At 43.2% G+C, this 23880-nt stretch overlaps 1 protein-coding gene across 1 annotated transcript in view; it reads left to right on the forward strand.

Annotated features, from left to right (window-relative positions):
* The first annotated feature begins 1183 nt into the window (after positions 1 to 1183).
* The window catches only part of TSPAN3 (tetraspanin 3), a 38166-nt gene continuing 15469 nt past the window's right edge, over positions 1184 to 23880 (forward strand). The window contains exons 1-3 of the mRNA XM_006272403.4: positions 1184 to 1291; positions 17193 to 17384; positions 19628 to 19702. Of these exons, the coding sequence (XP_006272465.1) occupies positions 1229 to 1291; positions 17193 to 17384; positions 19628 to 19702 (330 nt within the window). The 5' untranslated portion in view covers positions 1184 to 1228. The remainder of the gene's footprint in view (positions 1292 to 17192; positions 17385 to 19627; positions 19703 to 23880) is intronic.

A 23880-nucleotide genomic window follows, 5' to 3' on the forward strand; every position in this document is an offset into this window, starting at 1 on the left:
GGCTGTTAGTTAGCTGGGTGGGCCTTAGGGCCCACAGTATTTGGATGTTGCAATATACAGGGGGACAGGCAGCAGTGGGGGCTGCTTCTGGTGCCCTGTTTCCCTACCCACTCCTGTGGCAAAGCCTCTGGGGAGCAGGCATCATTTCACAATCCTCTTCCCCAGATACACTGCTGGGCATGGGGCTGTGCCTGCCTGGCTCCTATGGCCAGCAGCGGCACAGGACTGCTTCTGCTGTGGCAGACTCCTGGGAGAAAAGGCCATACTAGCACCCAGGCCTGGTGCCCTGCTCACACCATGCTAGTTGCACTATTGAGACAAGAGTCTTTGATCCTGCAGATGCAAATGCTGGGTCACCGTCCCGCTGTTCCAGCCCCGAGGTTCCTGAGCTCCCTCAAAGAGAAGGGCTCAGCTGGGAGCCCTCCCCTGCGTCCCTGCCCTCCACAGACATCCCTTTATCCCGGACTTTCCAGACAACCTTTTCCAGCTGCAGCCACAGCGACTTGCCCGAGGTAGAAGGGTGGCAACTACGAGGCCCCGGGTGGCGCTGCTGCTCGTCTCTGTGGGGAAAGCATCTGCAGGGGCAGGTGCGACCCCCTGAGCCAGGCCCCCTCCGATGGCGGCAGCCGGGCCTGCCCAGGGCCCGGAGCTTTAAAGCCAGAGGGTCAAGCCTGCTCCCGCTGGGCAGGGCTGCCTTCTTGGGTGTGGCCTTTCCCCTTCCCCTATTTTGGGGCTGCCACAACGGACCCCTCAGGCTGCGCCGCCACCGCAGGGCCGGAGCAGAGACATGCGGCCGGGGCACGGGCAGGGGCAGGGGCAGGGCCAGGACCGCCCCGCCAAGCACAGGGCCCTGGCAGCTCCCCCTGCCCTGACATCTTGCACGGGGGCCTGCAGGTGTTCTAAACTTGGTTTGTTTTTTAAGTTAGAAATCTATCAAAAATACATAAAAGAGAACAAAATCTCACATAAATCTCTAACATAAATCACCACTAGCACTACCATACAAGCAGACTCCAAGGGGTCTTCATGTTTACTTCCAAGAAAGAAAAGGATAACACAGCACCAAACGCACTACACGTCCAGCAGTAGCGAAATGTTTCTGACTTGCTGCGGCCCCTTTAAGAGGCCAGGCCGCGCCATCTTAGGTCCCTCCCCTCATATGACGGCGCCGCCGCCGCCATCTTAGACCGCCGGTCACGTGAAGCGGCCAGCTGGCGGCGCGGCAGCCATGGGGCAGTGCGGCATCACCTCGTCTAAGACTGTCCTCGTCTTCCTCAACCTCATCTTCTGGGTGAGCGGGGCGCTGCGGGCCGGGGGCCGTGGTGCAGCCAGACGGGGGGGGCGGGCGGTGGGTGGGAGCCGGGACCCAGCGCGACGCTCCCTCGCGGGCAGCCTTGGGATTAGGGTCACGAGGGACTCCCGGTCCCTCGCGTTAGAGCAGTCCGCGGCTTTGCGAGGGGGAGGCTGGGGTTAGGATGATATGTCGCGCTGCCTGCCTAGTGTTGGGGTTGGGCTTCGGCAAGTGGGTGCGGTTTTTTGTTGGGGGTTTGGCTTGTTTTGCTTTGTTTTGGGGTTTTTTTTACCCAGAAATATTTCTCATCTAAATATTTTTAGAATGACTTTAGTTCCACAAAATACAGGTGGGAGATTGCAGCAACGTCCCATCGCAGCACGTACGTGGGCAGCAGTTTAGAGGGAATAATAAATGGGAGCTGTGCAAATGAGGACTTCTGGGGATTTTTTTTTTTTTTTTTGAAGGCGCGTGCAGAGCTTCGACAGCGTTTCTCTAGATGAAATGCGTTTGGAGCAGAGTGGTTTTTCTGGGTACGTGGTTTTGTGCACCAGTTACTTAGTTGTGAATGGTTTCTACAGGGCACTTCAGAGGTATTTTAGGAGATTGGCTTATACTTGCTTGTGTGTAGGCAAGTGATTGTGTTGTAACTGTTTCTAGTGTGGCTCTCAAAATAGATTGTTTTTCTTTATGAAATAAACAGGAGTAACTGCAGGTGACAATAGACTCAACTCTGTTCAGTTGTGTGGTTCCTTATCCCAAGTTTAGTGACAGTGTCTTACAATTTTTATTTGGGGGTGGGGAGGATTTTTGAACCAATCTCATGGTACGCAGCTCTTGAAACATGTTTTCTTGCTCAGGAGTCACACACCGGTGCTTGGTGTGTAGAGATTCTTTTCTGTCGATAACGAGTCGTTGTCTGCGATTTTCTTTCTTCTTCTCTTTTTTTTTTTTTTTTTTTGTGCTGTTTGTGGTTTCAGACTAACTTGAGCATGTTTCAGTAGAAATGAAAATGTCTGCAATCTTTTTATTACAGGGAGCTTGTTCTCTAGGGTTGGTAATATATTTTGATGGGAGGGCATTCAGGGTGATTTTTGTTAATGATTAATGCTGAATTGCCTAGAGGAGGGCAGGTCTTTTAAAAACTTTTTTTTTAATCAAATATCCTGTGTTTACTGATTGATGTTATAGTTCATACTGTCCACATGGAAAGATGTGGAATTACCTTCCTTCATGTATACTTTTGGGGGTTTATAGCTGAATATTCAGTTTTAAAGGTTGGAAAAGGAAAAAAGAAATTCAGGGGTGTTTTTTTGGGGGGCGGTGGCAGTTTCCCCATCACACATCTCATTTGTTGTTGCCTGGGCCAGCCTCCAAATATACTTTAATGCTGAGGAATGGCCTTCTTGCCCATGTAGTAGGTTCCATAGCATCATTGTCTTTTGAGCATAATCTGTATGTATTTCCAGTCTTATTAATTAGCTCATCCAGATTTCCCCTGAGACATTACCAGTAGATTGCAGCAACAGATATAACTGGTGATACTATATAATGACATTTCCCTTTACTGTTAGCCATCCATGAAGTTCATGGTAATTGTGGAAAAATTGGATCATCCAAAATGTATTTTAAGATTGTTAGACTTCTTAAACAGGGTTAAAGTCATGCTTTTGAACCTTGGATATTTAGAATAACTGCATCTGTAAAGTTATCCCCCCCCCCTTTTGTTGTCTGTGAAAAGGGTAGAGACTTCCTTGTCATAAAATTTCAGGCACAGTGTTCTGCGGTCTTGTATTTTTCAGATTTGTAATGAACAATACTGCACACACACGTGTGCATACACAATAAATGGCCAGATGTTCTAATCAGCTGATATCAGCGACAGTATTGAATGTGTTGCACAGGCCACCACTAATGTTTTCTTTAACAGTTTTCTTGTTTGGTAACTTGTATTAAATGTGATAGAACTGCATATTCAGGACAAACTAAATAAAGCTCATCAAGTTACTATGCTGAAGGTAATACTTTCTTGATAAGGAAGATATATGCCTTTCTGATAGCATTTATGTCTTTGTCTTTCAGTTTTGACAGCAAAACTGCCAGTGACTTCCTTTGCTGCTTTTGAGATAGTAAAGACTGTTCTGAATGAAGCTGCATTTAAAGAGTTATTGTGCTTGAACAGACTTAAACTGTCATGTCATATGATGGGGAGCTTTGAAAATATCTTGTTATGAAGATTGTCCCTATTTTTGTTCTGCTTCATTGTGACACACTTCATCTTGAATAATGCCATCATGTACTACTGGAATTAAACATGAATTATTTGCATTGGACCACAGAGCTTTTGATAAGGGTTGTTTTTTTTGTGTGGTTTGGTTTGGTTTTTACTTTAGGGTAATTTTAATTTCATTCCATTTGTGGCTTATTTTCTACCACTTCAATTCAGGCGTATTGAACTGGGCAGGTTTAATGTATTAACACTTCATTTAAATGCTAACCTCTAATAAATTGTTTGTAGAATAAGTCAGTAACAGTTACTTACTTCCCCACCCCTCAAAGGCAAAACTGTAATGCAGAGTGGTAATATTGACAAGTCCTCTAGCTTATTCCTTTTTAGGAACTAGCTTAAACTGTATGGGTAAAACCAGACCTGTACAAGTTGTAACCGCTGTAGTGGGAAAGGGGAGGCATAGTATAGTTGCACTTCTACAGCTCTAACTCCCAACCCCATTTAAGTGTTTACAAGCTCTTAGAATAAGGCACAACCAACTACTGAACTCAGTCTCTGAAGACTGAAAAACAATATGAACCAGTCATTTTTATGCATTCCAATGTAACTGGGTACACTGATCATCTTTCAAGTGTTCCTAGAATCTAGTCGGTGGTCTGCCAACAGATAATGTCTCCAACTCTTCACCTAATAATTATTAGTTCTGCTTGCAAGCAAGCTTTGTTTATGATCACCAGGGACTCTGCCCATTTTTTTTCTCTGCCAAGGCTCTAGATCAGTGCTTCTCAACCTTGTTAGACTTTAGGCACCCCTTGGAAAATGCTAGGTCTTAGTTTTTCATTTAATTTTTATTACAAAAACTAGCCTACTGCTCATGAATGACTGTGCATTTCAGGGAGTGTTTACATGTGCCTCCCCTGCCCTTTGTGGCTGGCCATGTAAATGATCCCACTTCTACCTCCTTCAGTGTGGTGGCTCCCTCCCCCACCCCGCCCACTTCTGTTTCCACCTCCTCCTGTGGATCAGTGGGGCTTCCCTCCACCTGAGGAGGTGGCAGCTCCCTCCCCTGACCCACCTCCAGCAGAGCAGTGGAGCTTGCCTCTGCCTCCTGTGGAACAGTGGTGCTCCCACCTCCCTGTCTGAGGCAGAGTCCCCACAGTCAATTGCCACCCATCCTCTGTGGCATATGCGCAGTTGCCCAGAAGCATTACAGACGGACGCACGGACAGACAGACAAAGCCCTTTATTATATTAGAATATAATAGAGCAAGTCTTCCATTGCAGAGAACTCGGACCATAACAGACCAGAATGTTTTAATACTAGGGCTTCCTATTTGAAATCTTGGTTTATCTTGTGAATCATGTGCACATCTAACAGTGCTAATGTTTTGTGTAGCATCCTGAGACATTCTTGAAAGGATGTCAAGGCACACCAAGGTGCCATGGCATCCTGGTTAGAATTGCTGCTTAGTAATTTTCCTAGGGTTTTTAGTACATACTATAAGACCTCTGTCCTTTTCTTAAAATGCCTTTGAACAAATACCTTGGAAATAATTGGAAGCCTCCATCTTTTTTTACTTGTTGATCGTTCTGCTGCTGCTTTCATATTATTCTTGTACTGTTTCTGAATTCTTCTTTAACTGTTTGGGGGGTTTTTTTAATAATTAAATGTAAACATTTTTAGTGTTTGGGATTTCTGTTTTTTCTCCTAATAAATCAAACCAAGTTCTACTGTCCTGCAGTCACCTGAATGTACTGATTGTCATGAGCTTTCATGCTCCTTCCAGGCCTCTCACTTGATACCTGCACAATATGCCTCAGCTTTAGTAACAGAGAGCAAGAATTCATACTGGCTTCTGGTGTCTTTACTATTCTTTACACAGATCAGCTGCAGATGCTCCTCAGCCTGACAAAGGGTATTTGTACCCAAAAGCCTGCAAAGAAAACATTAAACCAACTTAAATAGTTGGAAAGTAAAGATATCAGATTTACCCAAAGAACCTTGTCTGCTTATGTCTTTAGACCAGCATGACTACAGCCTATACCCCAGAATTCAGATGTGGCTTTTGAGTCAGTTTTACTTTAAACAGATGATGCTTTATTTTAAAGGCAAAATACAAGTAGCGTGTTGACGTCATCTTGGTATGCAGTGATATGATGTAGCTGTTAATTATAACACTATTTGCTTATTGCATAACTTGTAATATTAACATTTGACCTTCTCACAAAGGTTAGACCGAAAGAATAGACTTCACATGCTACTAATGTTCTCTGGTGGGGATCAATTTTGTAGAAGACATGTTGGAGGGAGAAAGATGAAGTCCTAAAAGTCCCAAGGTTATATTGGCTTCTATTCCATCCGCAAGAGCACCAAACAGCAGACTCTCCCTATGTCTGAAGAAGCATTTGTGCCTAGAAGCTTGCAGTGAACAACTTTTCCAACTATTTAGTTGGTCTAATAAAAGAGATCATATTTACCCAAAGGACCTTGTCTGTTTAAGATTATCAAGATACTTCAACCAGGTGAAGTGAGGTGCAACCAACAGTCTGAAATCCCTTTTTAAAAGCTTTTAAAAAGCAATGGTAAAATCTTAAGGAGGGGGGATGTTGTGAGAGGAGAGGGGTTATGAAGGAATTTGCAGATAGACAACATCTAGCTTCAAATATTTTATCTATCAAAATTCTTGAAAGGAAATTTAGGACAGCACTAGATGCTTTCAGAGCTTTTACATAAGCATTTAGCATCTCTTATAAAAGAAAATTCTATTTTATGTTGGATTGTGGTAATCAGTGGGATTAATACTGAAGTGATTAATTGCAAATACAGTTGGGGAACATACTAAACTGTAGTTGAGGGCCTCTTGTATAGAAGCAGGAAAAAAACCCCAAAGACTAGGTGGATCAGAATAGATAAGAGTTTTAAGGCCAAGTACCCATTAATGGGAATAGTTGGAATAAAAGTGTATGATCAGAGAGAAATTATCTGAAAATAACAATTTGTATTTTCAGATATCCTTTGTTTATAATAACAATCAAAATAATCAGGAAAAAGGAAAATAAGCCTACTGGGGTAATATCCAGAGAATAAGATGTGATGCATTTTATTGACCTTTGACTTGGATATTTTAGGAGTTAAGGGAAATAGTGGCTTATGCAACTGCTTTTCGTTGAAAGAAATGAGGCTAAGGTGGAAAAAAGCAAGGGAAGTATCTTATATGCAAACATTTAAGATTGAATAGTAGGATGCAGTCAGTATTGAAAGACAAAGCATAATGCCTCATTTTTGTTTGGGGGGTTGTGGTATGGTCCTTGCATTCATATTGTTGTAACAAAAGTACACAAATCTTGAGGCAAATGACTTGGAGCTATTAGATGTGGAACTCTCAGATTAGTTGCTAGTAACACTTCATTCCCACTTACCTCCTCTTCACCTGCCTGTTCCTTATCTACAGGTGACCCTGAAAATTAAATCATCTCTCCCTCTTCTTTTCTTAAAAGTTGTAGTAAATGTTTTAAAAAATACTTATTTTTATCCAACGTTGTGTGGGTAATGCTGCTGTAAAACACGTTGCAGCCATTAGCTTAATTCTGCAGGAATATTGTTTTCTTAAAAGAAAATCGTGGAAACAGTTTTGGTAACCCTGCTCTTTGTAAAGCATCCAAGTGCATGTTGCAGAGAAACAAAAACAGTTTATCCAGTGGCCTTAAATCATGCAATAATTCAAATGCTGCATAAATAATAAAGAATATGAAGCTGGGACATAAGGTTTAGGGGAAAATAATAAAATAAGGGATTTGCTGAAAAGTTGAATTAAACAGGATGAGGGGGGGCTGTCTTTTGACAAATTTATGAATTGGCTAAATAAAATCCTGTCCTGTGGTGGTAACTTGAGAAATGTCTGAACTGCCTGTGGGAATTCAAATCGGGCAATTTTCAAGTATCATTTAGTGAGCATATTAAAATGGACTGATTAGCCACTGGGCTACCCAACAGGAATTATTCAACTGAAATTATTTTCTTGGACCACATCTAACTTCCCAGTGCAAGCAGCCTACTCTAGGACTTGCATTAAATTTAAACCATTGGGGTTTTTTAATGTCTTGAAAAGATTCTTAAGAAACAATACTAAATCTCCGGTGCTAGGAGCATTTAATTTTTTAGTTTTAATGGGGATTATAGTTTTTGATGGAGTTTACTAATCGGAAAGCCATCTTTGATATTGAATAGTGGGAAGCTAAATTGTTGCCAAGCTGTGGGCAAACTTTCCTTGTGCTACGTATGAGGATTCTTCCGTGCTGTGATCTGGAAACAATGGAGTAGTGAGTCTCAACTTTTTAAGGTTTGAGGCACCCCTTGGTACATGCCAGCTCTTGGTTTTCACTCACTTTTGATGGCAGAAAAATAATAGATCCCTTTTTCTGTTGCAGAAAACTCCAAGGCCACAACAAGTCAGAAGGTTTTCAGCATCGTGGGTTCCTATTTGAAATTTCTAGGTTTATCTTGTGAATCGGGCTTGCACATTTGACAGTGCTAAAATTGTATAGCTCCATTCACTACCCTTGAAGGGCTCTCAAGGCACCTCGGGGTACTGCAGCACCTTGTTGAGAATCATTACAGTAATTACATTATAGAGGGGAAGTATCACCTCCTTGGTTCTGTCTGTTATGCATCTGCTGATGCATGATAAAGTGCGGTTAGCTTTGCTGATGATTTCATCACACTGACAACTCATGTTCATCTTGGAGTCCACTATGACTCTGAGATCCCTTTCTGCTTCTGTGCTGCTGAGAGGGTCACTTCCCAGCCAGTAGGTATGCTGGATATTTTTACGCCCTACGTGCAGCACTCTGTATTTGTCCTTGTCGAACTGCATCCTGTTGTGTACTGCCCACTCTTCCAACCTGTCCAGGTCTGCCTGAAATTGTTCCCTACCCTCTGATGTGTTCATTTCACCCCACAATTTAGTATCATCTGCAAACTTGGACAGAGTATACTTCACACCCACATCCAAGTTGCTGATGAAGATATTGAAGAGTACAGGTCCAAGGACTGAGCCCTGTGGGACCCCACTACTCGCATTCTTCCAGGTTGATACTGGCCCATCCACCATCACTCTCTGGGTGTGACCCCCAAGCCATTTTGCCACCCACTGGCCTGTGTAATCATCTAAGTCACAGCCTCTTAATTTATTTATGAGAATGGGATGAGATACCATATTGAAGACTTTTCTAAAATCCAAGTAAACAAAATCTACCTCTACTCCTGCATCTAAGCATTTTGTGACCTCGTCATAAAAGGAAACCAGATTAGTCGGGCATGATCTGCCTGCTATGAATTCATGCTGGCTGCCGTGCTGCTTTATTTTTCCCGCTGGACTCCCACAATTCATAGATGTTAGATGTTAGGGTTGGAAGGGACCTCAATAGATCATCGAGTCCGACCCCCTGCATAAGCAGGAAAGAGTGCTGGGTCTAGATGACCCCAGCTAGATGCTCATCTAACCTCCTCTTGAAGACTCCCAGGGTAGGGGAGAGCACCACCTCCCTTGGGAGCCCGTTCCAGACCTTGGCCACTCGAACTGTGAAGAAGTTCTTCCTAATGTCCAATCTAAATCTGCTGTCTGCTAGCTTGTGGCCATTATTTCTGGTAACCCCCGGGGGCGCCTTGGTGAATAAAACCTCACCAGTTCCCTTCTGTGCCCCCGTGATGAACTTATAGGCAGCCACAAGGTCGCCTCTCAACCTTCTCTTGCGGAGGCTGAAAAGGTCCAGGTTCTCTAGTCTCTCCTCGTAGGGCTTGGTCTGTAGGCCCTTAACCATACGAGTGGCCCTTCTCTGGACCTTCTCCAGGTTATCCGCATCCCTCTTGAATTGCGGCGCCCAGAATTGACTGTGTAGTCATCCAAGTCACAGCCTCTTAACTTGTTCACCAGTATGGGGTGGGATACCGTATCGAAGGCCTTCCTGAAGTCTAAGTACACGACATCCACCCCTCCTCCCGTGTCCAGGCGTTTCGTAACCTGGTCATAAAAAGAAACTAGATTGGTCAGGCACGATCTGCCTGCCACGAACCCGTGCTGATTTTCCCTCAGCATAATTTGTCCTGCCGGGCTCTCACAAATGTGAGCCTTGATAATTTTTTCAAAGACTTTGCCAAGGATGGAGGTGAGACTGAAAAAATTAAGGATCATATTTGTCAAAGACTTTTCCAAGGGTAGAGGTAAGACTAATTGGCCTATAATTACTCTGATCCTCCTTCCGCCACTTCTTGAGACTAGGGACCACATCAGTCCTTTTCCAGTCCTCCGGGACCTAACCCGAGTACCACAAGCACTGGAACAGCCATGCCAGTGGTTCTCCTATGACATTGGCCAATTCCTTCAGTACCCTTGGATGCAGCTCATCCAGGCCTGCTGACTTGAACACATCCAGGCCTGCTGACTTGAACACATCCAGTCCATCCAAGTGACTCTGCTCCAACAGTTAGTGGGCTGGTGTCCCTCTGCCCAACGAAGAACCCGTTGGGAGACTTACCTTGACCCTTGTTCAAGAACACTGAGGCAAAAAACTCATTGAATTACTCAGCCTTGTCCCATGTCCCGCCCCCCGTCTGTCATTAATTGCTCCTTCTTGTTCAGTACGGGTCCTATGCTGGCCTGCGCCTTCCTTTTACTCCCTACGTACCTAAAACAAGACTTTTTGTTGTCTTTTATTTCTGTTGCCAGCCTCAGCTCCGTAGTTGCTTTGGCCTTTCTACCTGCCCTCCTGCAAGTGCGGGCCAAGTAGGTATACTCCTCCATATTTTGCCCACCTCTGTACTATAACTTGGCCCACAGGCTGGATTTGGTCCACTGATTGATTTTCACCTGGCCTACGGCTGCCCTGTGGTTCTTACCATGGGGCAAGCCCTACTTGGGGCAGCCTGCACCACACTGCTGCCTGTGCCTTCCATGTGCCTGCTGACAGCACTGCCCTGGCCCCAGCCCCATGCAGCATGCCCAGTGCTGCAGCTGCAGTCTCCTGGGTCCTACTTGGCTCTTCTTCCTCCTTGTCCCTGCTGTGCCACTCTGGGGAGCGGGTAGCATGGTCATATGCATAGTCAAGGCTGGGGAGGGGGGGAGCTGCAGCTGGGCAGCTCCTGGCATAGTGTGCAGGGCTTCAGCTCCATCTCCTAGCTGCCTTCTACTTAACCACCCAGCGTAATGAGCAGCCACCTGCAGGTGGAAGGCAGTCTTGCCAGGAAGCTGTGCACTTTGGCCAGGGCTGGGGCATTGCCATTGGTGGGTGCAAGATAGGTGCAGGCAGGAGCATGGCATAGGCTCGCCTGTGTGTGGAGCACCATGAGGGCAGCAGTGGGCTGGATAGGGGTGGGGATAGACTGCAGCTGCACTCGTGCTTTGCCCCACCCAAGCTGGCTTCTGGGACCTAGCATGCAAGCACCCCTCCCCCATTATACAAGAGTAAAACTTTTGTTATACGGTTTGCTTTTATCTGTAATTTGTTAAAATGATATGTTCTGAAAGATTTTGTGAGGCTCTCAGCAACTCGCCAAAACTCTTTAAGTGGTCCACCAGCCAAAATAATTGCCAATCCCTGTTACAGTAACTCGGGTTGTATAACAAAAATGAAGCTAGGGTTTTAGCAGCAATAGCATGGGAAGGTAAGCCTGGATAAAAAGGGTACACAAGTTAGATTACACTGAGATGGGGTGGAAAATATGGTTGCACTGTCATTTTGTGGAAGAAAACAGCTATAATAGATGGAATTTGAGCTGCTGGCTAAACACCAGAAAGGAGAGACCAGTTCAGATGGAGACAACGATAGGCTAGAGTTATTCTTACACACATGCTATTTGAGAACATGGAAGTAGATTTGGTTGTCAAGAGATTATAGACAAATGGAAACTTGAATACTGTGCTGAACCACATAAAGGAAGAAATAGCAAACAAGATGAGATCCTGAGAATCCTGCTAAAAAAAGCCAATGGGGACAGTGATTGTTGCTGAAGGAAGGACCGTTTGGTGGGGAAAAATCATTTAATTCTTGATACAGCTTTAGTATCGGGTTTAAGTTGTTCGAAATGCATAGTCAAGTATAGAGTTAACAAAGTGCATTACAAAACTTCCAGAGCTGCTTTCTGTGTAAATCTTGATCCATTTGGTTCAGTAATAGAATGATAAACCTATTTGACCATTTGCTGGGGGTTTTAATCAATGCAAAACATCTCTACCTATGATAGGTAAAGTAGTAGGGTTGATAAACTTCCAGGGATCTAAACTTTTCCCAAAAAATAATTAACTGTTACTACCATATTTTATCACTGCATATGCTTTTACATGCTTTCCCTCGCTTGTTCACGAATGTACTTTTTCTAAACTTGTTTTTTAAAGCTGCAGAATGAACAAACATACAGCTGATTCAAAGGGACAAGCTACCACTCGGAACAGGAGTCTCAGGAAATCCTTTTGGTGGACTCCATTCTGGCCTCAGAGTATAGGTGCCTAGCACAGATAAATGTATCATTAACATAACTGACTAAGTGTGCCCTGAGAAAACAAATTCTGTTGTTGGGGTGTTCTGACCTGTACTGGGCAAATGTATTGGGGGATTACCATGAAGAAGTCTATGTGAAATAGCAGTCTGACCTAAACTAACATCGGCACAAGTCGTCTCAAGTTCTACTTTTCTGTTGCCCTTTGTCCTGAAAATGGTTGCTTTAAAAAATAGCTGTTTTGTATGAGAAACTTTTTGTGAAGATTTTACTACAGAAGCTCATACATAGGCCTGCAAAGTTGTTCTTAGTATCTTGCAACTAAGCTAATTTCAGAGTAAAGTCTTACAACCTCTAATAATCTTTCACCAGTTCTAGGTTTTAATGCCTTGGTGTATGCAAAAGGTAAAAAGGAAAAAGAATATTTTAAACCCTGTTACAACCTATTAGTCTCTAGCAAGCAGCAGAGTGCTGAGGAGCCCAATTCAAAGAAGCTAGGGCAGTTTGGTTAGTTCTTAAGGAACAAAATTACCTAATTATATACTAAATAGCCTGTTTCTTGTCAGCCTTGCATTATGTTCTTTACTGTTTGTAAAATTATATAGAAGAAAGACATGGAAACAGTTTTTCTAGTGTTTGGCCACTTTTTCATTTGACTTTTTACTCTGTCGTACCATCCTAGAAACTTCTTTCCATCATAAAGCTGCGCAATATCATTTTTGATTTACCAAGTTCCTTCTTCCGTGCACTCATAAACATACATAAAAGTGTAGCACTTATAAATCCCTCCCTGCAAGGCTAATCAGTGCATTTTTCTGGATTTATCTTTCTGTTACTTGAGTCAGCAGTGCCTTGATAAGAAGGGGTGTGCAAACAGATTTGAGCCTCTTATTGCAGGTTGTTTCAATGACGTTGGTGTTGGTGCTTGTTGCAGTTGAATAGTTCAATTGGTAACAAAGCCTTGGACATTTCAAAGCAATGCTTATGAAATTATAACTTTGAAACATACAGTTCATATAACTGACATCTATTTAACTGGTTCTGGTTTTACATTAAGGAAAATTACTATGATAAAATGACACTACTTTATGGAACGTCTGTTTTCTTACATATTGAGTTGTCTGACTTAAGTGAACAGAAACTTCTGTTAATTCTCTCTAGTGCTAACGTCGGTGCCAATGTGGGGCTGAGAAGGTGCTAGAATATTTTCTGATTTTGCTGATTTCTGCAGCTATTACTACTGCAAAGTCTTTCATGGTGTTATGAGTGCCAAAAATCAGAATCTGGTTCTTGACAATATCTAGTTGTTTGCCCAGTTAGCTTTTTGAGAGCTAAGTAGTGAAACTTCACAGCATTATAATAGTTGCTCTTCTCAGATTAATCATATATTAAGAGATTATTTCAAATTTGGGCATTAAAGATTTTGTTTTAATCACACCACACAATTTACTTTACCATTCAAAATTTCTAAGACTCTGTAGGCGGCTTGGAAGCTTGTATAGCTTTGATAAACTTTTTTTAGCTCATGGCCCTTCTCTGACATGTTGATAACTAATGTTTTGAAGAAGCTGCAGAAAACATGAAGCAGCAACATGACCTCAATACACCCGGATAAAGCAGGAAGTTTTGGAAGCTATTGACTGTGCAAACTAACTTGACAGTTCTGTTCTCAAGAACTTTACAAAAGCTTAAAAGCTAAATGTAAAACCAACTTGAGTACCTACAGCTACAACACCAGTTAGGAAAAAGCTTTCCTTCTAGGAAAGGATCACCGGCAATTCCAAGGACACAAGCTGTGCAGGTCAGTTAGTTGCTCTATTGCCTTGTGTGAAAAGGTATCAGGGAAATCATCAGTGTCTTGTTACTGTAATGAAACTTGTGCTTTCAGAATATTTCTTGAAATGTGCTCTTAGAAGCACTATTTGATTGGCTTTTAGATCCGCATTTAGCCTTTATTTGTTTAAAGCACCTGGTGCAGATAATGCTGATCTTAGTGTGAAAATCAAAAATAAGCTGTGAAAACTATACCATCTAACAAATTGCTGAGACCATGATGAAATTGACAACAGCTATGCAGCCACAATTTCAACTCTCTAATGACTTTAAATGCACAATCATACAGTCTAGCGCTGCTTGTACAAAATAGGATTTTTCTATGGTGGGAGAAAAGAGAGAAACTAACTGAAAAGCAGCAGAGAAGGACAAAGAGGCTCTCAAATGCTGCTGACTTCTGTATTTGCACCATTTCCATGCCTGGTGACAGCTGCAGCTGTGTGTTCCCTTTAGGACCTTTCAAAATAGCATATTTCTGACAAGCATTTTAATCCTCTTGAAGTGGGGGGGATGACATCACTGGCACATCATTCGCATGTTTCATTGCTAAGCAACACTTAACAATGTGTTACCCTTTGGTTCTTCACTTTTCACCCAGAATATGCATACCTTTGTTCCATTGTGGTACATAACATGCCATTCATTTAGAATTGGATTCACACAGCATATAAAACTAGTGCTAAGTGCCTCATTTTTTGCCCTTGCGCTGAGTGCCTCTTCTCCCCCCTTCCCCGCTTGGGATGGTTACATTATGCTATTCTCCGTCTTTTCATATTCAGTGCTGTATGAATGTTAACTTACTAGATGTCACAAGAGCTCTGTTAGTTCCACTTTAGCTAGGAATAAAAAGTAGGGCTGTGCAAAACGGCACCGTTCCATTTTGCCTTGAGGTTCAATGGAACAGTGTTTCATGTCGGATTTAATTTCGAATCGAAACAGCTGTTCTGTTCCATTCTGTCAAAACAAAGGCTGTTTCAATGCTGTTTTGAGTTTTGCCGGGGGGGTGGGAGGCAGCCCAACTGGGCTGACTTCCCATCCCCAGTGCTACATCGCGCCGGGGGTGGGAGGCTGCCCCAGCTGGGTTGCTTCCCGGTCCCCCGCACTGGTGCTACATCATGCGAAACGACTCTCGGAACATTTTAACCAGCCTTGTTTTGTTTTGAGGCTGTTTCAATGGCCTTTGTTTCATTCCGATTTTGCTGTTTTGACCTCGAAATTGGTCGAAACAGTGTCGGAACAAAGTGGTCGGTAAAATTTCTCACAGCCCTAATAGAAAGGTATAGGGATAAAATATTTTGTCCATGGCCACTTGCTGTGCCAGCAGCAGAGCCAGGATTAGAGTTAGACTCCTGTGTCTTGGCTTCATGATAGTTACTTAAGACTACTGCAAATTGTAATCCTGCAGTTGAATTTTTCTGAATATTCTGCATTTAAAGTCTTACTTCACCAATTGAAACTTAACAACATTTCAAAGATTTAAGAGGGAAATAACTTTGATTCTTTGTGCATTTAAAGGGATTTTTGTGTATTGTCAATCATTTTTTGTGCTACAAGTAAGAAGAGGCAGCTTTAAAGCATTTGCAAGGTAAATGGTGGGGAGCTTGGGTTGATACAGCACCTGGAATTACTTGTTGCTCACTTTATTAAATGTTAGCTTTGTAAAACTTTGGTAGTTCTGCTTAGTTTTTAAAGTTGGTCTCTTTACTAACCCTGTTTCCCTGATTTTTCTTTTTTTAAAGGAAATTCAGAATTTGAGCAGTATGGTTTCATACTCAGGGGGACATGTGGCAATTAAAATGACTTCATGCTTTTTAATGAAAATCAGTATTTTCTCTACAGGCAACAGCCTCTGAAACTGTTCTGGGAGAGGGAACTTCTGTATTTTAATATTGAAGTCTTGCATAGCTGATATCACATAGATCTCTTGTTCCTAATTTCTTTGTTCATCACAATCTAGGCTAAGAGAAATGTTGTGCCTAATAACCCAGCATTTTGAGTTTTTTCTATTGGTGTATGGCTTCTGTTACCAGACTTGTTGATTTGGGAATGACAGTTAAAATGGTTTGCCTTTAATGATGCTGTCTTGGGACCTGATCAGAAAGTTAAGTCATTTGGTGTAATTACTTTATCCTTAGGCATATTAAATACAATAATAACATCTTGGAAGTGATATTAACCGTTTTAAGTACTTCAGTGTACCATTTAACTTGAGGGTTTTGAATTTACTGACATGGATGGGAGGAAGGAGGCTTTACAGAGCATATAGTTGTTTCTTGTTATCTCTTGGGAAAGAGATTGAGGAAGTTCTTGGTATACTGTCTTTTTATGTAAATAAACTTCCTGAGTTGCCTGTAAAATCATAGGCGTCTTCCTCCATTTGGACTGCAGCATCAGGATGACATCATACATGTACCAGTTTGGAATTGATAGAATAGCAGGAGTGATGCTGAAAATGAGTCCTTTAGCATTCCTCTGCTGCTGAGCTAGGGTAATTCATAGGTAAAGTGATTTTCCTATATTTTCCAACTGATTAGTTCATATATTGGTTCTTTTGAGAATTAAATCCTGTAGATATGTGAATATGCAGCATGTCCTTAATGTAGTCATTGACTGAGGTTTTTGTTTATATTGTTCATGATAACCTTTATTTGGTAGACTGTAGTTCATGGTTCCTTTTTTTTTTTTAAGATAATACTGTGTATAGGTTTCACAAAAGGATTTTTGGTTTTAATTTTTGAACTTGTTCACTTTTTTTTTTCTCTAACTGGATAAAGATGCTAGTTCTATATGCATGTGCTCTATTCTGACTAGAAATAAATAATATACTGCGCCTCAGCTGTTTCTTAGCAAAATCTAAGAAAGCAGTGCAGCTCGCAGTACAAAGTAATTCTTGTCTCTGAAAGAAGACATTTCTGATGTTGAATTCAAAAGAAGCTTGATGAGACTATCAGCACTATCTGGAAATATAGATGCTATCACTTGTTTGGGCAATTCAGATTTGATTAATGGGACATGCCTTTGGTAAGGAAGGAAGCAGGAGGATTGCAGTGTTCATAGTAATTTCTCTGTTCCTTAACTAAAAGTATGTCTGTATGGGGAACAATGGAGACTAGGTTGAAGTTATACTTCTTAAAGGTGGAACTGGGTAACATCCATTTTTCCCCAAACTAGGCATATTCTATACCAGTAAAGTAGTGCCTAAGTTATATCAATGAGGGTTGCAGCCATAGGAATAAACATTTGCTGAGCTACTTGTCTGTGAAATAGCCACTTGTAGAGCATTATGGAGAGAAAAATGCAATTTAGGGTATGTAGTGGATCTAACTAGGATCTTTTGTTTTTTGTAGGCAGCAGCAGGTATTCTGTGCTACGTGGGAGCCTATGTTTTCATTACCTATGATGATTATGATCACTTCTTTGAAGATGTCTATACACTCATTCCAGCAGTCGTCATCATAGCTGTGGGGACGCTTCTGTTTATTATTGGACTTATTGGTTGCTGTGCTACAATTCGTGAAAGTCGTTGTGGACTTGCCACTGTAAGTTGCTGCTTTTTCTTTGTTTTTCATAACACTCTTGAAGTTTATACTGTGATAGTAATGTATATTTGACAATCTGAGTTTGATTTGCAAAAATTCACTGGGTTTTGTAAAACTAGATGAAATTTGGTTTCTTGCCTATTTTGTCCTAAAAGTATTGTTTTCTGTGGGGGGGGGGGGATAAAACGGTGTCTAATCTTAATATTACACTTTGAATTTCTGTGCTTTAGAACTATGCTGATCTGCCCAATGCAAGCTGGATTTTTTTTGTGAACTTTTTTGATGGTACACTTGATAGATTATTTGTGCTTTTAAATTATTCTCTAGGGATTAAATTGATGGTTGTTATCTTGCTTAAATCTTAAGGCTGTCAATTAATCCCCGCTAATGTGCATAATTGGCACAAGAACCAATTAATGCATTACACTTTTAAAGCATTAATCATGCACGTGGTTTTGGAGCCTGTACCTGAGCTGCCCTGCCCTGCTGCAGTCATCACCACCTCAGGGCCACCCTGTGGGGCAGCAGTGGCAGTACAAGGGAGTCATAGGGCAGCCTGGGCAGAGGCTCTGGGTGGCTGCAGCAGGAGGGTGGAAGAGAGGGGCTGCACCCATGCACAAACCCCTATCCAGTGCCCTGAGCAGCCAGACTGGCAGTGCTGGGAGTTCAGAAAAGATGGTTATTGCCTGCAGTGGGGCTGCCTAGCACCCTCGGGCCCCACAGCTCAGGATCAGGACCGTTTGGGATCTCTGGCACAAGACGCCTCCAGGCCCACTTATCTCTGGACCCCCAGGGAGTAGTAGGAACAGCAGCCCTGCACCCTCATGGAGGTAGCCACTGCCAGAAGGCAGGGGCGGGTTTCCTGTGAAGCCACCACGCCGCATGCCTGGCCCCAACCCAGTACTACTGGAGCCCAAGCTGTGCCCAGCTCTGCTGCTGAACCAGGCAGAGCTGCTGGTCTCTTCCCTGCGCTGCCTGGACTCCCACCAGGGTCCAGCGGCTCCATGTGAGTCCTGACAAAAGTCTGGGTGGTGCAGGGAAGAGAGCAGTGGCTCTGAGCACAGCTCAGGCTCCAGTGGTGCTGGGCTGGGGCCAGGCATGTGGCACAGTACAAGCTGGGGGAGGTGGCTCCATGGGAATCCCACTGCTCTTGCATGCCTGGTCTGGTCTGGGCCCCTGTGGGTGGGGGGGGCGGCAGTGTGGGGACCCACCAGCCTGCAGGCAGGTCATGCTGGAACTGCTAGGCGGTTCTGACCTGCCCCAGGCCTGAGCTGTAGGTCCTGAGGGTGTCAGGCAGCCCTGCTGCAATGAGTCCCAGGGACATGGGCTCTGGGCAGCTGCAGCAGGAAGACAGGGAGGGGAGAGTGCACACCTGTGCCTAGGCAGCTCTACAGAGACCCCACTTAGATTGGGCATCCTGCCAGGGCTTGTGCAGGTTCCCCCTACACAGGTTCCAAACCCCACATACACCTACCACCCAACCATAGAAAGCACCTGCATAATTTTGTATAATTTGGAGTTTTTCTATTCATAATCTTGAGTTTTTAGCTGTGTAGTTTTAAAATCTTGATTTAATTGCAACTAATTTTTGTAATTGTGCAACTGATCGCGATCACATTTTTTTTTTTTTTCATCATTTGACAACCCTACTCTACTTACCTTCTAGAGTAGAAGGTAATCAAAGGTTGCCTCTGCTTCTCACAGGTTAGGTCAGTGTAAGATTGTGCTCCTTTTAAATTAGAAGTTCATTTTGCAGCAGTGGGAGCCTCCCCCGTACTCCCTGGACAAGCCACTCATGGCTCTGTCCCTTGGCCTGCCCCACCCTGGCTGGGCAGTGCCTGCCCCAGCTCCACTCCCTCCTTCACCAAAGGGCCTCAATTTGTCCATCCCCTGCGCCCCCCACCCTTTCTCTCTCCCCGCCCCTTCCTCCCACAGCAGACTTACAAGCAGGACGCTGCTCTCCAAGCTGCCGGGCTTGCATATTGGCAATCGGATCATTATTGGCTGATATGACTCACTAATAATCGGCCATCGGTATGGACCCAAAAAATCTTTGTGCACCCCTAATTTTTTTAGTTGAACGTGACTAGAGATAGACTTAATAAACTATGTGGCTTATTTTAGAGTATTTATCAAGTTAGCATATCAGCATTTCTAGATGAGGCAGTGTGAGAGCTGTCAAAAAGTATGTTAATAAAGCTATTTTTTCTGTTTACAAAAATATTTTGGGTTGTATCTTTCAGTTCGTGATCATCCTCCTTTTGGTTTTTATCACTGAAGTTGTGGTAGTGGTTCTGGGATACATCTACAGAGCAAAGGTAATGAAAAGTGCCTTCTAAATTCCAAAACAAGTTTAATTGTAAATTGTAATCAAAGTCCTAGAAATGTAAGCACTTCATCTGCTGTGGATACACTATATTTGAGGGTTATTTGTCACTGCTACTGGCCATCAAATTATTCTCACAAAATCTTAACATAGAAAAATAGCAAATAAAGATGCAATCATTTAATTATAGCAAACCATTATTTTAATCTACTGCTTATAGATGTCTAGATGTAAATAGGTCTGGGGCTTGACAAGGGCAGGTTTAACTGGTAGTATGCCAAGAACCTTGTATAACTTGTAGGAGCAAATAATGTAATTCTCGTTAAGTAAAAATTGGAAACTTCTGGGTTCTTTGTACCTAGAAACTCATAAATTCTAGTCCTGGCTCTGCCTGACTTATTGTGTGCTGCATGGAAACTCTTTTACAAATAAGAAAGCATAGAGATATTTACCTCCTCTGGCTTAATGTAAAAAGTTGTAATTAACATAATATTGGCATAAGCAGACAGTTCGTTCTAATAAAGTGCATGTGGGATATTTAACACTTTATTTACTATGGTACTTTAAAAAGCTTCACCTTACTTCTGCCTTCTCTACTGCTATAAAAGAAAAAGTCAGTGTGATTCTTAATGGTGCTGATCATTTCTATTAATAAAATAGCTCTGGGGATGAGTACACAAAGTAATATAGTATAAGGCTTCTTGTATTTTTTGTGCAAAAACCCCCCTAAAACTGTTCAGGTAGGGTGCTCAAAGTCATTGGCGACCTGTAGGGGGTCCTGCTAGCAGCTGTTGCCGAATCTCCGAATCAGCCAGGCCAGGCCCATCCCCTGCCCACCCCAGCTCTTGGTTTAAAAAATAAATAAAAAAACAAAAAAACCCTGACTCAGCGGGTGCTGCTGGGCAGGCGAGTAATCCCCGCTGCCCCCCACTGCTCCAGACTGCATGGGGGGGGCTCTGCACGAGCCCTCTGTTCCCAGCCCCAGCACAGGTGCCCTGCCCAGTGCTCTGGGCCTTTAAGGAAAAAAAAAAAAACAGCAACCAAAACCCCCCCTGGATTCACCACTCCTGCCAGTGGGGGGTGATTCCCCCATGCCACATGGGGGGCTCTGCACGAGCCCCTGACACCCTGAGGCTGCTGCAGGAGCAGAGAGTCCTGGGGCTTTTTTTTTTTTTTGTTAAAGGGCTGGAGCTGGCCCGGGCAGGGCAACCATGGGGAGGAGCGGGGGTGGGTTGGGGGCTCATGCAGAGTTCCCCATTCAGCAGGGGGCAGTGGGGATTGCCCCCTGCCCAGCAGCACCTGGTGAGCACTGGGGCTTTTTTTTTTTTTTAAGTACCAGGAGCTGGTGCCGGCTGGGAGAGCAGGTGGGGGTCGGAGGGCTGGCAGGGGTCTCCCCCATGGTCCCCTCCCCCCCAGCTCCCCTTCCTGTGCCCCTAGTACTTACCAGCTCAGAGTCACCTGCAGCTCCCTGCTGCAGCCACTGGGGACTGCCTGAACCATCAAAGCTCTCCAAACCTTTTCTGAAGATTCGGAGACCTTTGAATTGATTCAGACCTTTAATTTGGTCCCCTGATTCGATTCTGTTTTGGAGATTCGGCCACTGAATCAGGCCGAATCTCCTTCAAATTAATTCGCCACCCAAACCTTTGCCCAGCCCTAGTAAAGAAGTACAAAGAAACGAGGATCCCAAGTGATAGCAGAAATGCCTTGTCGCAAGCTTCCGCAACAGTGGGGATAAAAGACAGGGCAATAATTCTTAAGTGAGACTGAATGTAATAGATTATTTGATGAAGTTGGCATTGTGCCTTGTCAAATAATGGTGTAACACTTAACCTACAAATAACTTGAAACTTTCCAACTTGTTTCTTAAGCTTTAAGGGTCATGGGTGCAATTTATAAGCTTAAACTTCTCTGGAGCAACATACCATTTGCCTTTATACAGGCATGATTGTTCAGACTGACCACAGTCAAAGATTCTTACTTTTTTTTTTTTTTTTAAAGCTTCATCCTGTATTGGAGAATAAATTTCCTTGGGTGGCAATGGACGCAATTGGGATTAACCAGGCACTGTTCCTGGACAAAGTTTAATGGCAGCTTTCTTCACATCTGCTGTAGCCTGAGTTGTTAAAACCTCATTCCTTTTGGAGGTCAAGATTTCTGACATCTGCTGTATAAGAGCAGATCCATATACAAATGTGTGTTAAAATAAGATGCAATTTGAAATTGGTGTACCTCTTTCTGGTGCAAATTTATACATAGATGTATTTTAGGATAAATTACTAGGGGGAATCAAGTTCAGGGCAAGTAAAACCAAACTTGGCTAAATTAACTTATTTCAAAATAAGTTTCCCCATGGGCTAAATTGGTTTTAATTTGCATCTGTTTCAGTGAATTATGCTCTCTTCTGGGAAAGAATACCCTAAAATCACAAAACGAAAGTACAGTGTTTACTTTAGTTTCCCATTGCAGCAACTCAGGCCTCAGAAAATGGCTTGGTGGGCTGCATGTTGGACAAGCCTGGCTTAGAGTGTATGCTGAACTTTTAGAAGATGTATCCTTGTTGCTTGTAAGTTAATTACAAGCTGCTTGATATTCTGGCTTCTAGAATGATTTTTTTTTTCTCCTAAAAGGTAGAGACTCATAACATTATCATGGGGAAGAGTATTGGTGGTTGTACAAAACTAATTTCTAATGTGTCCTGCAGCATTTTTTTGTCATTGGCTGTGTACATTCTGTGGTTAGAGATCATTCCTCACCTTAATGTTGCTGTATAGGAGTTGCTGCCATGATCACTTAACAATAAGAGTTAGGTGGCATTAACAGGGCAAGCAATGCTCTGTGGCTTGCCCTAGAAGAGAACTTGGTTGCTATTTTAGAGAAGCCCCAAGCAAGCTTTAAAGATTTCCTGACAAATAACTTCATCAGCTCTTTCAATAGTCTGAGAAGCACAAATGCAGATTGGAGTAGGAAGAGGTAAGGAAACTTACAGGCTGAACGTATGAAGTTGGCAGCTGGTTATTGTGAGGCAGGTGTTGCATTGTTACTCCTATTTCAAAGGGATCACAACTGTAATACCTTACAGCCTTTCAAAAGGATCTGGTAAGCCATATGCTTTACTAATGCGTTGACTTATTCAATTTTACCTCTGCCAGAAACTCAGTCTATCAGCCTGGAGGATGGCATCTCCTTTTCTGTAGAGAGCAGGAGAACAAAACCATAGAAAATTATGGTTAGAAGGGACTTCAGGAAGTCAACCCCTTGCTCAAAGCAGGACCATCCCCAACTAGATCATCCCAGCCAAGATTTTGTCTAGCTGGGTCTTAAAAACCTCCAAGGATGGAGATTCCACAACCTCTCTGGGTAACCTGTTCTATTGCTTTGCTACCCTCCTAGTGAGAGGCTCATTTTAGAGGTGCACTGATACATTGGTCCAATATCAGATCGGCACTGATGTAAAGAAAATTGACTATACTGGAAATCGGCCTAATTTGGCCAAGAACTTCTCTGTGCATGCACCAAAACCAACTTACCAGCTGGACCCAGCTGCATCAGAAATTGGATTGGTATTGGCTGACATGCCTCGTTAAAAATTGGCTATCTGTATTGACCCCCAAAATATGTCAGTATACCCCTACTTTTTAAATATCTAACCTAAACCTCACTTGCTGCAACTTGAGACTCTCGCTCCTTGTTCCGTCATCTGCCACTACCGAGAATAGTCCAGCTCCATCCTTTTTGTAACCCCCCTTCAGGTAGTTGAAGGCTGCTATTAAATCCTCCCTCAGTATTCTCTTCTCCAGACTAAATAAGCCCTGTTCTCTCAGTCTTTCCTCAGAAACCATGTGCCCCAGGCCCCTCACTATTTTTGTTGCCCTCTGCTAGATTTTCTCCAATTTGTCCACATCCTTTCTGTAGGGGAGGGGTCCCAAAACTGGACACTACTCCAGATATGTCTTTGTTAATGCTGTCTAATGGGGAACAATCACTTTTCTCAATCTACTGCAGTAGGGCTGTGCAAGGCTTTGGTCCCTGATTCGATTCGGTGGCCAGATCTACAAATCTGAGTCAAATTGGAGGACCCTTTAACATCCCCTAATTGAATCGGAACTCTGAGATTCGGACATAGAGACAGCTTTAAATGTTTTTTTCCTACATACCTCTAGCTAGCAG

The sequence above is a fragment of the Alligator mississippiensis genome, chromosome 11, assembly GCF_030867095.1.
Source record: "Alligator mississippiensis isolate rAllMis1 chromosome 11, rAllMis1, whole genome shotgun sequence".
NCBI lineage: Eukaryota > Metazoa > Chordata > Crocodylia > Alligatoridae > Alligator > Alligator mississippiensis.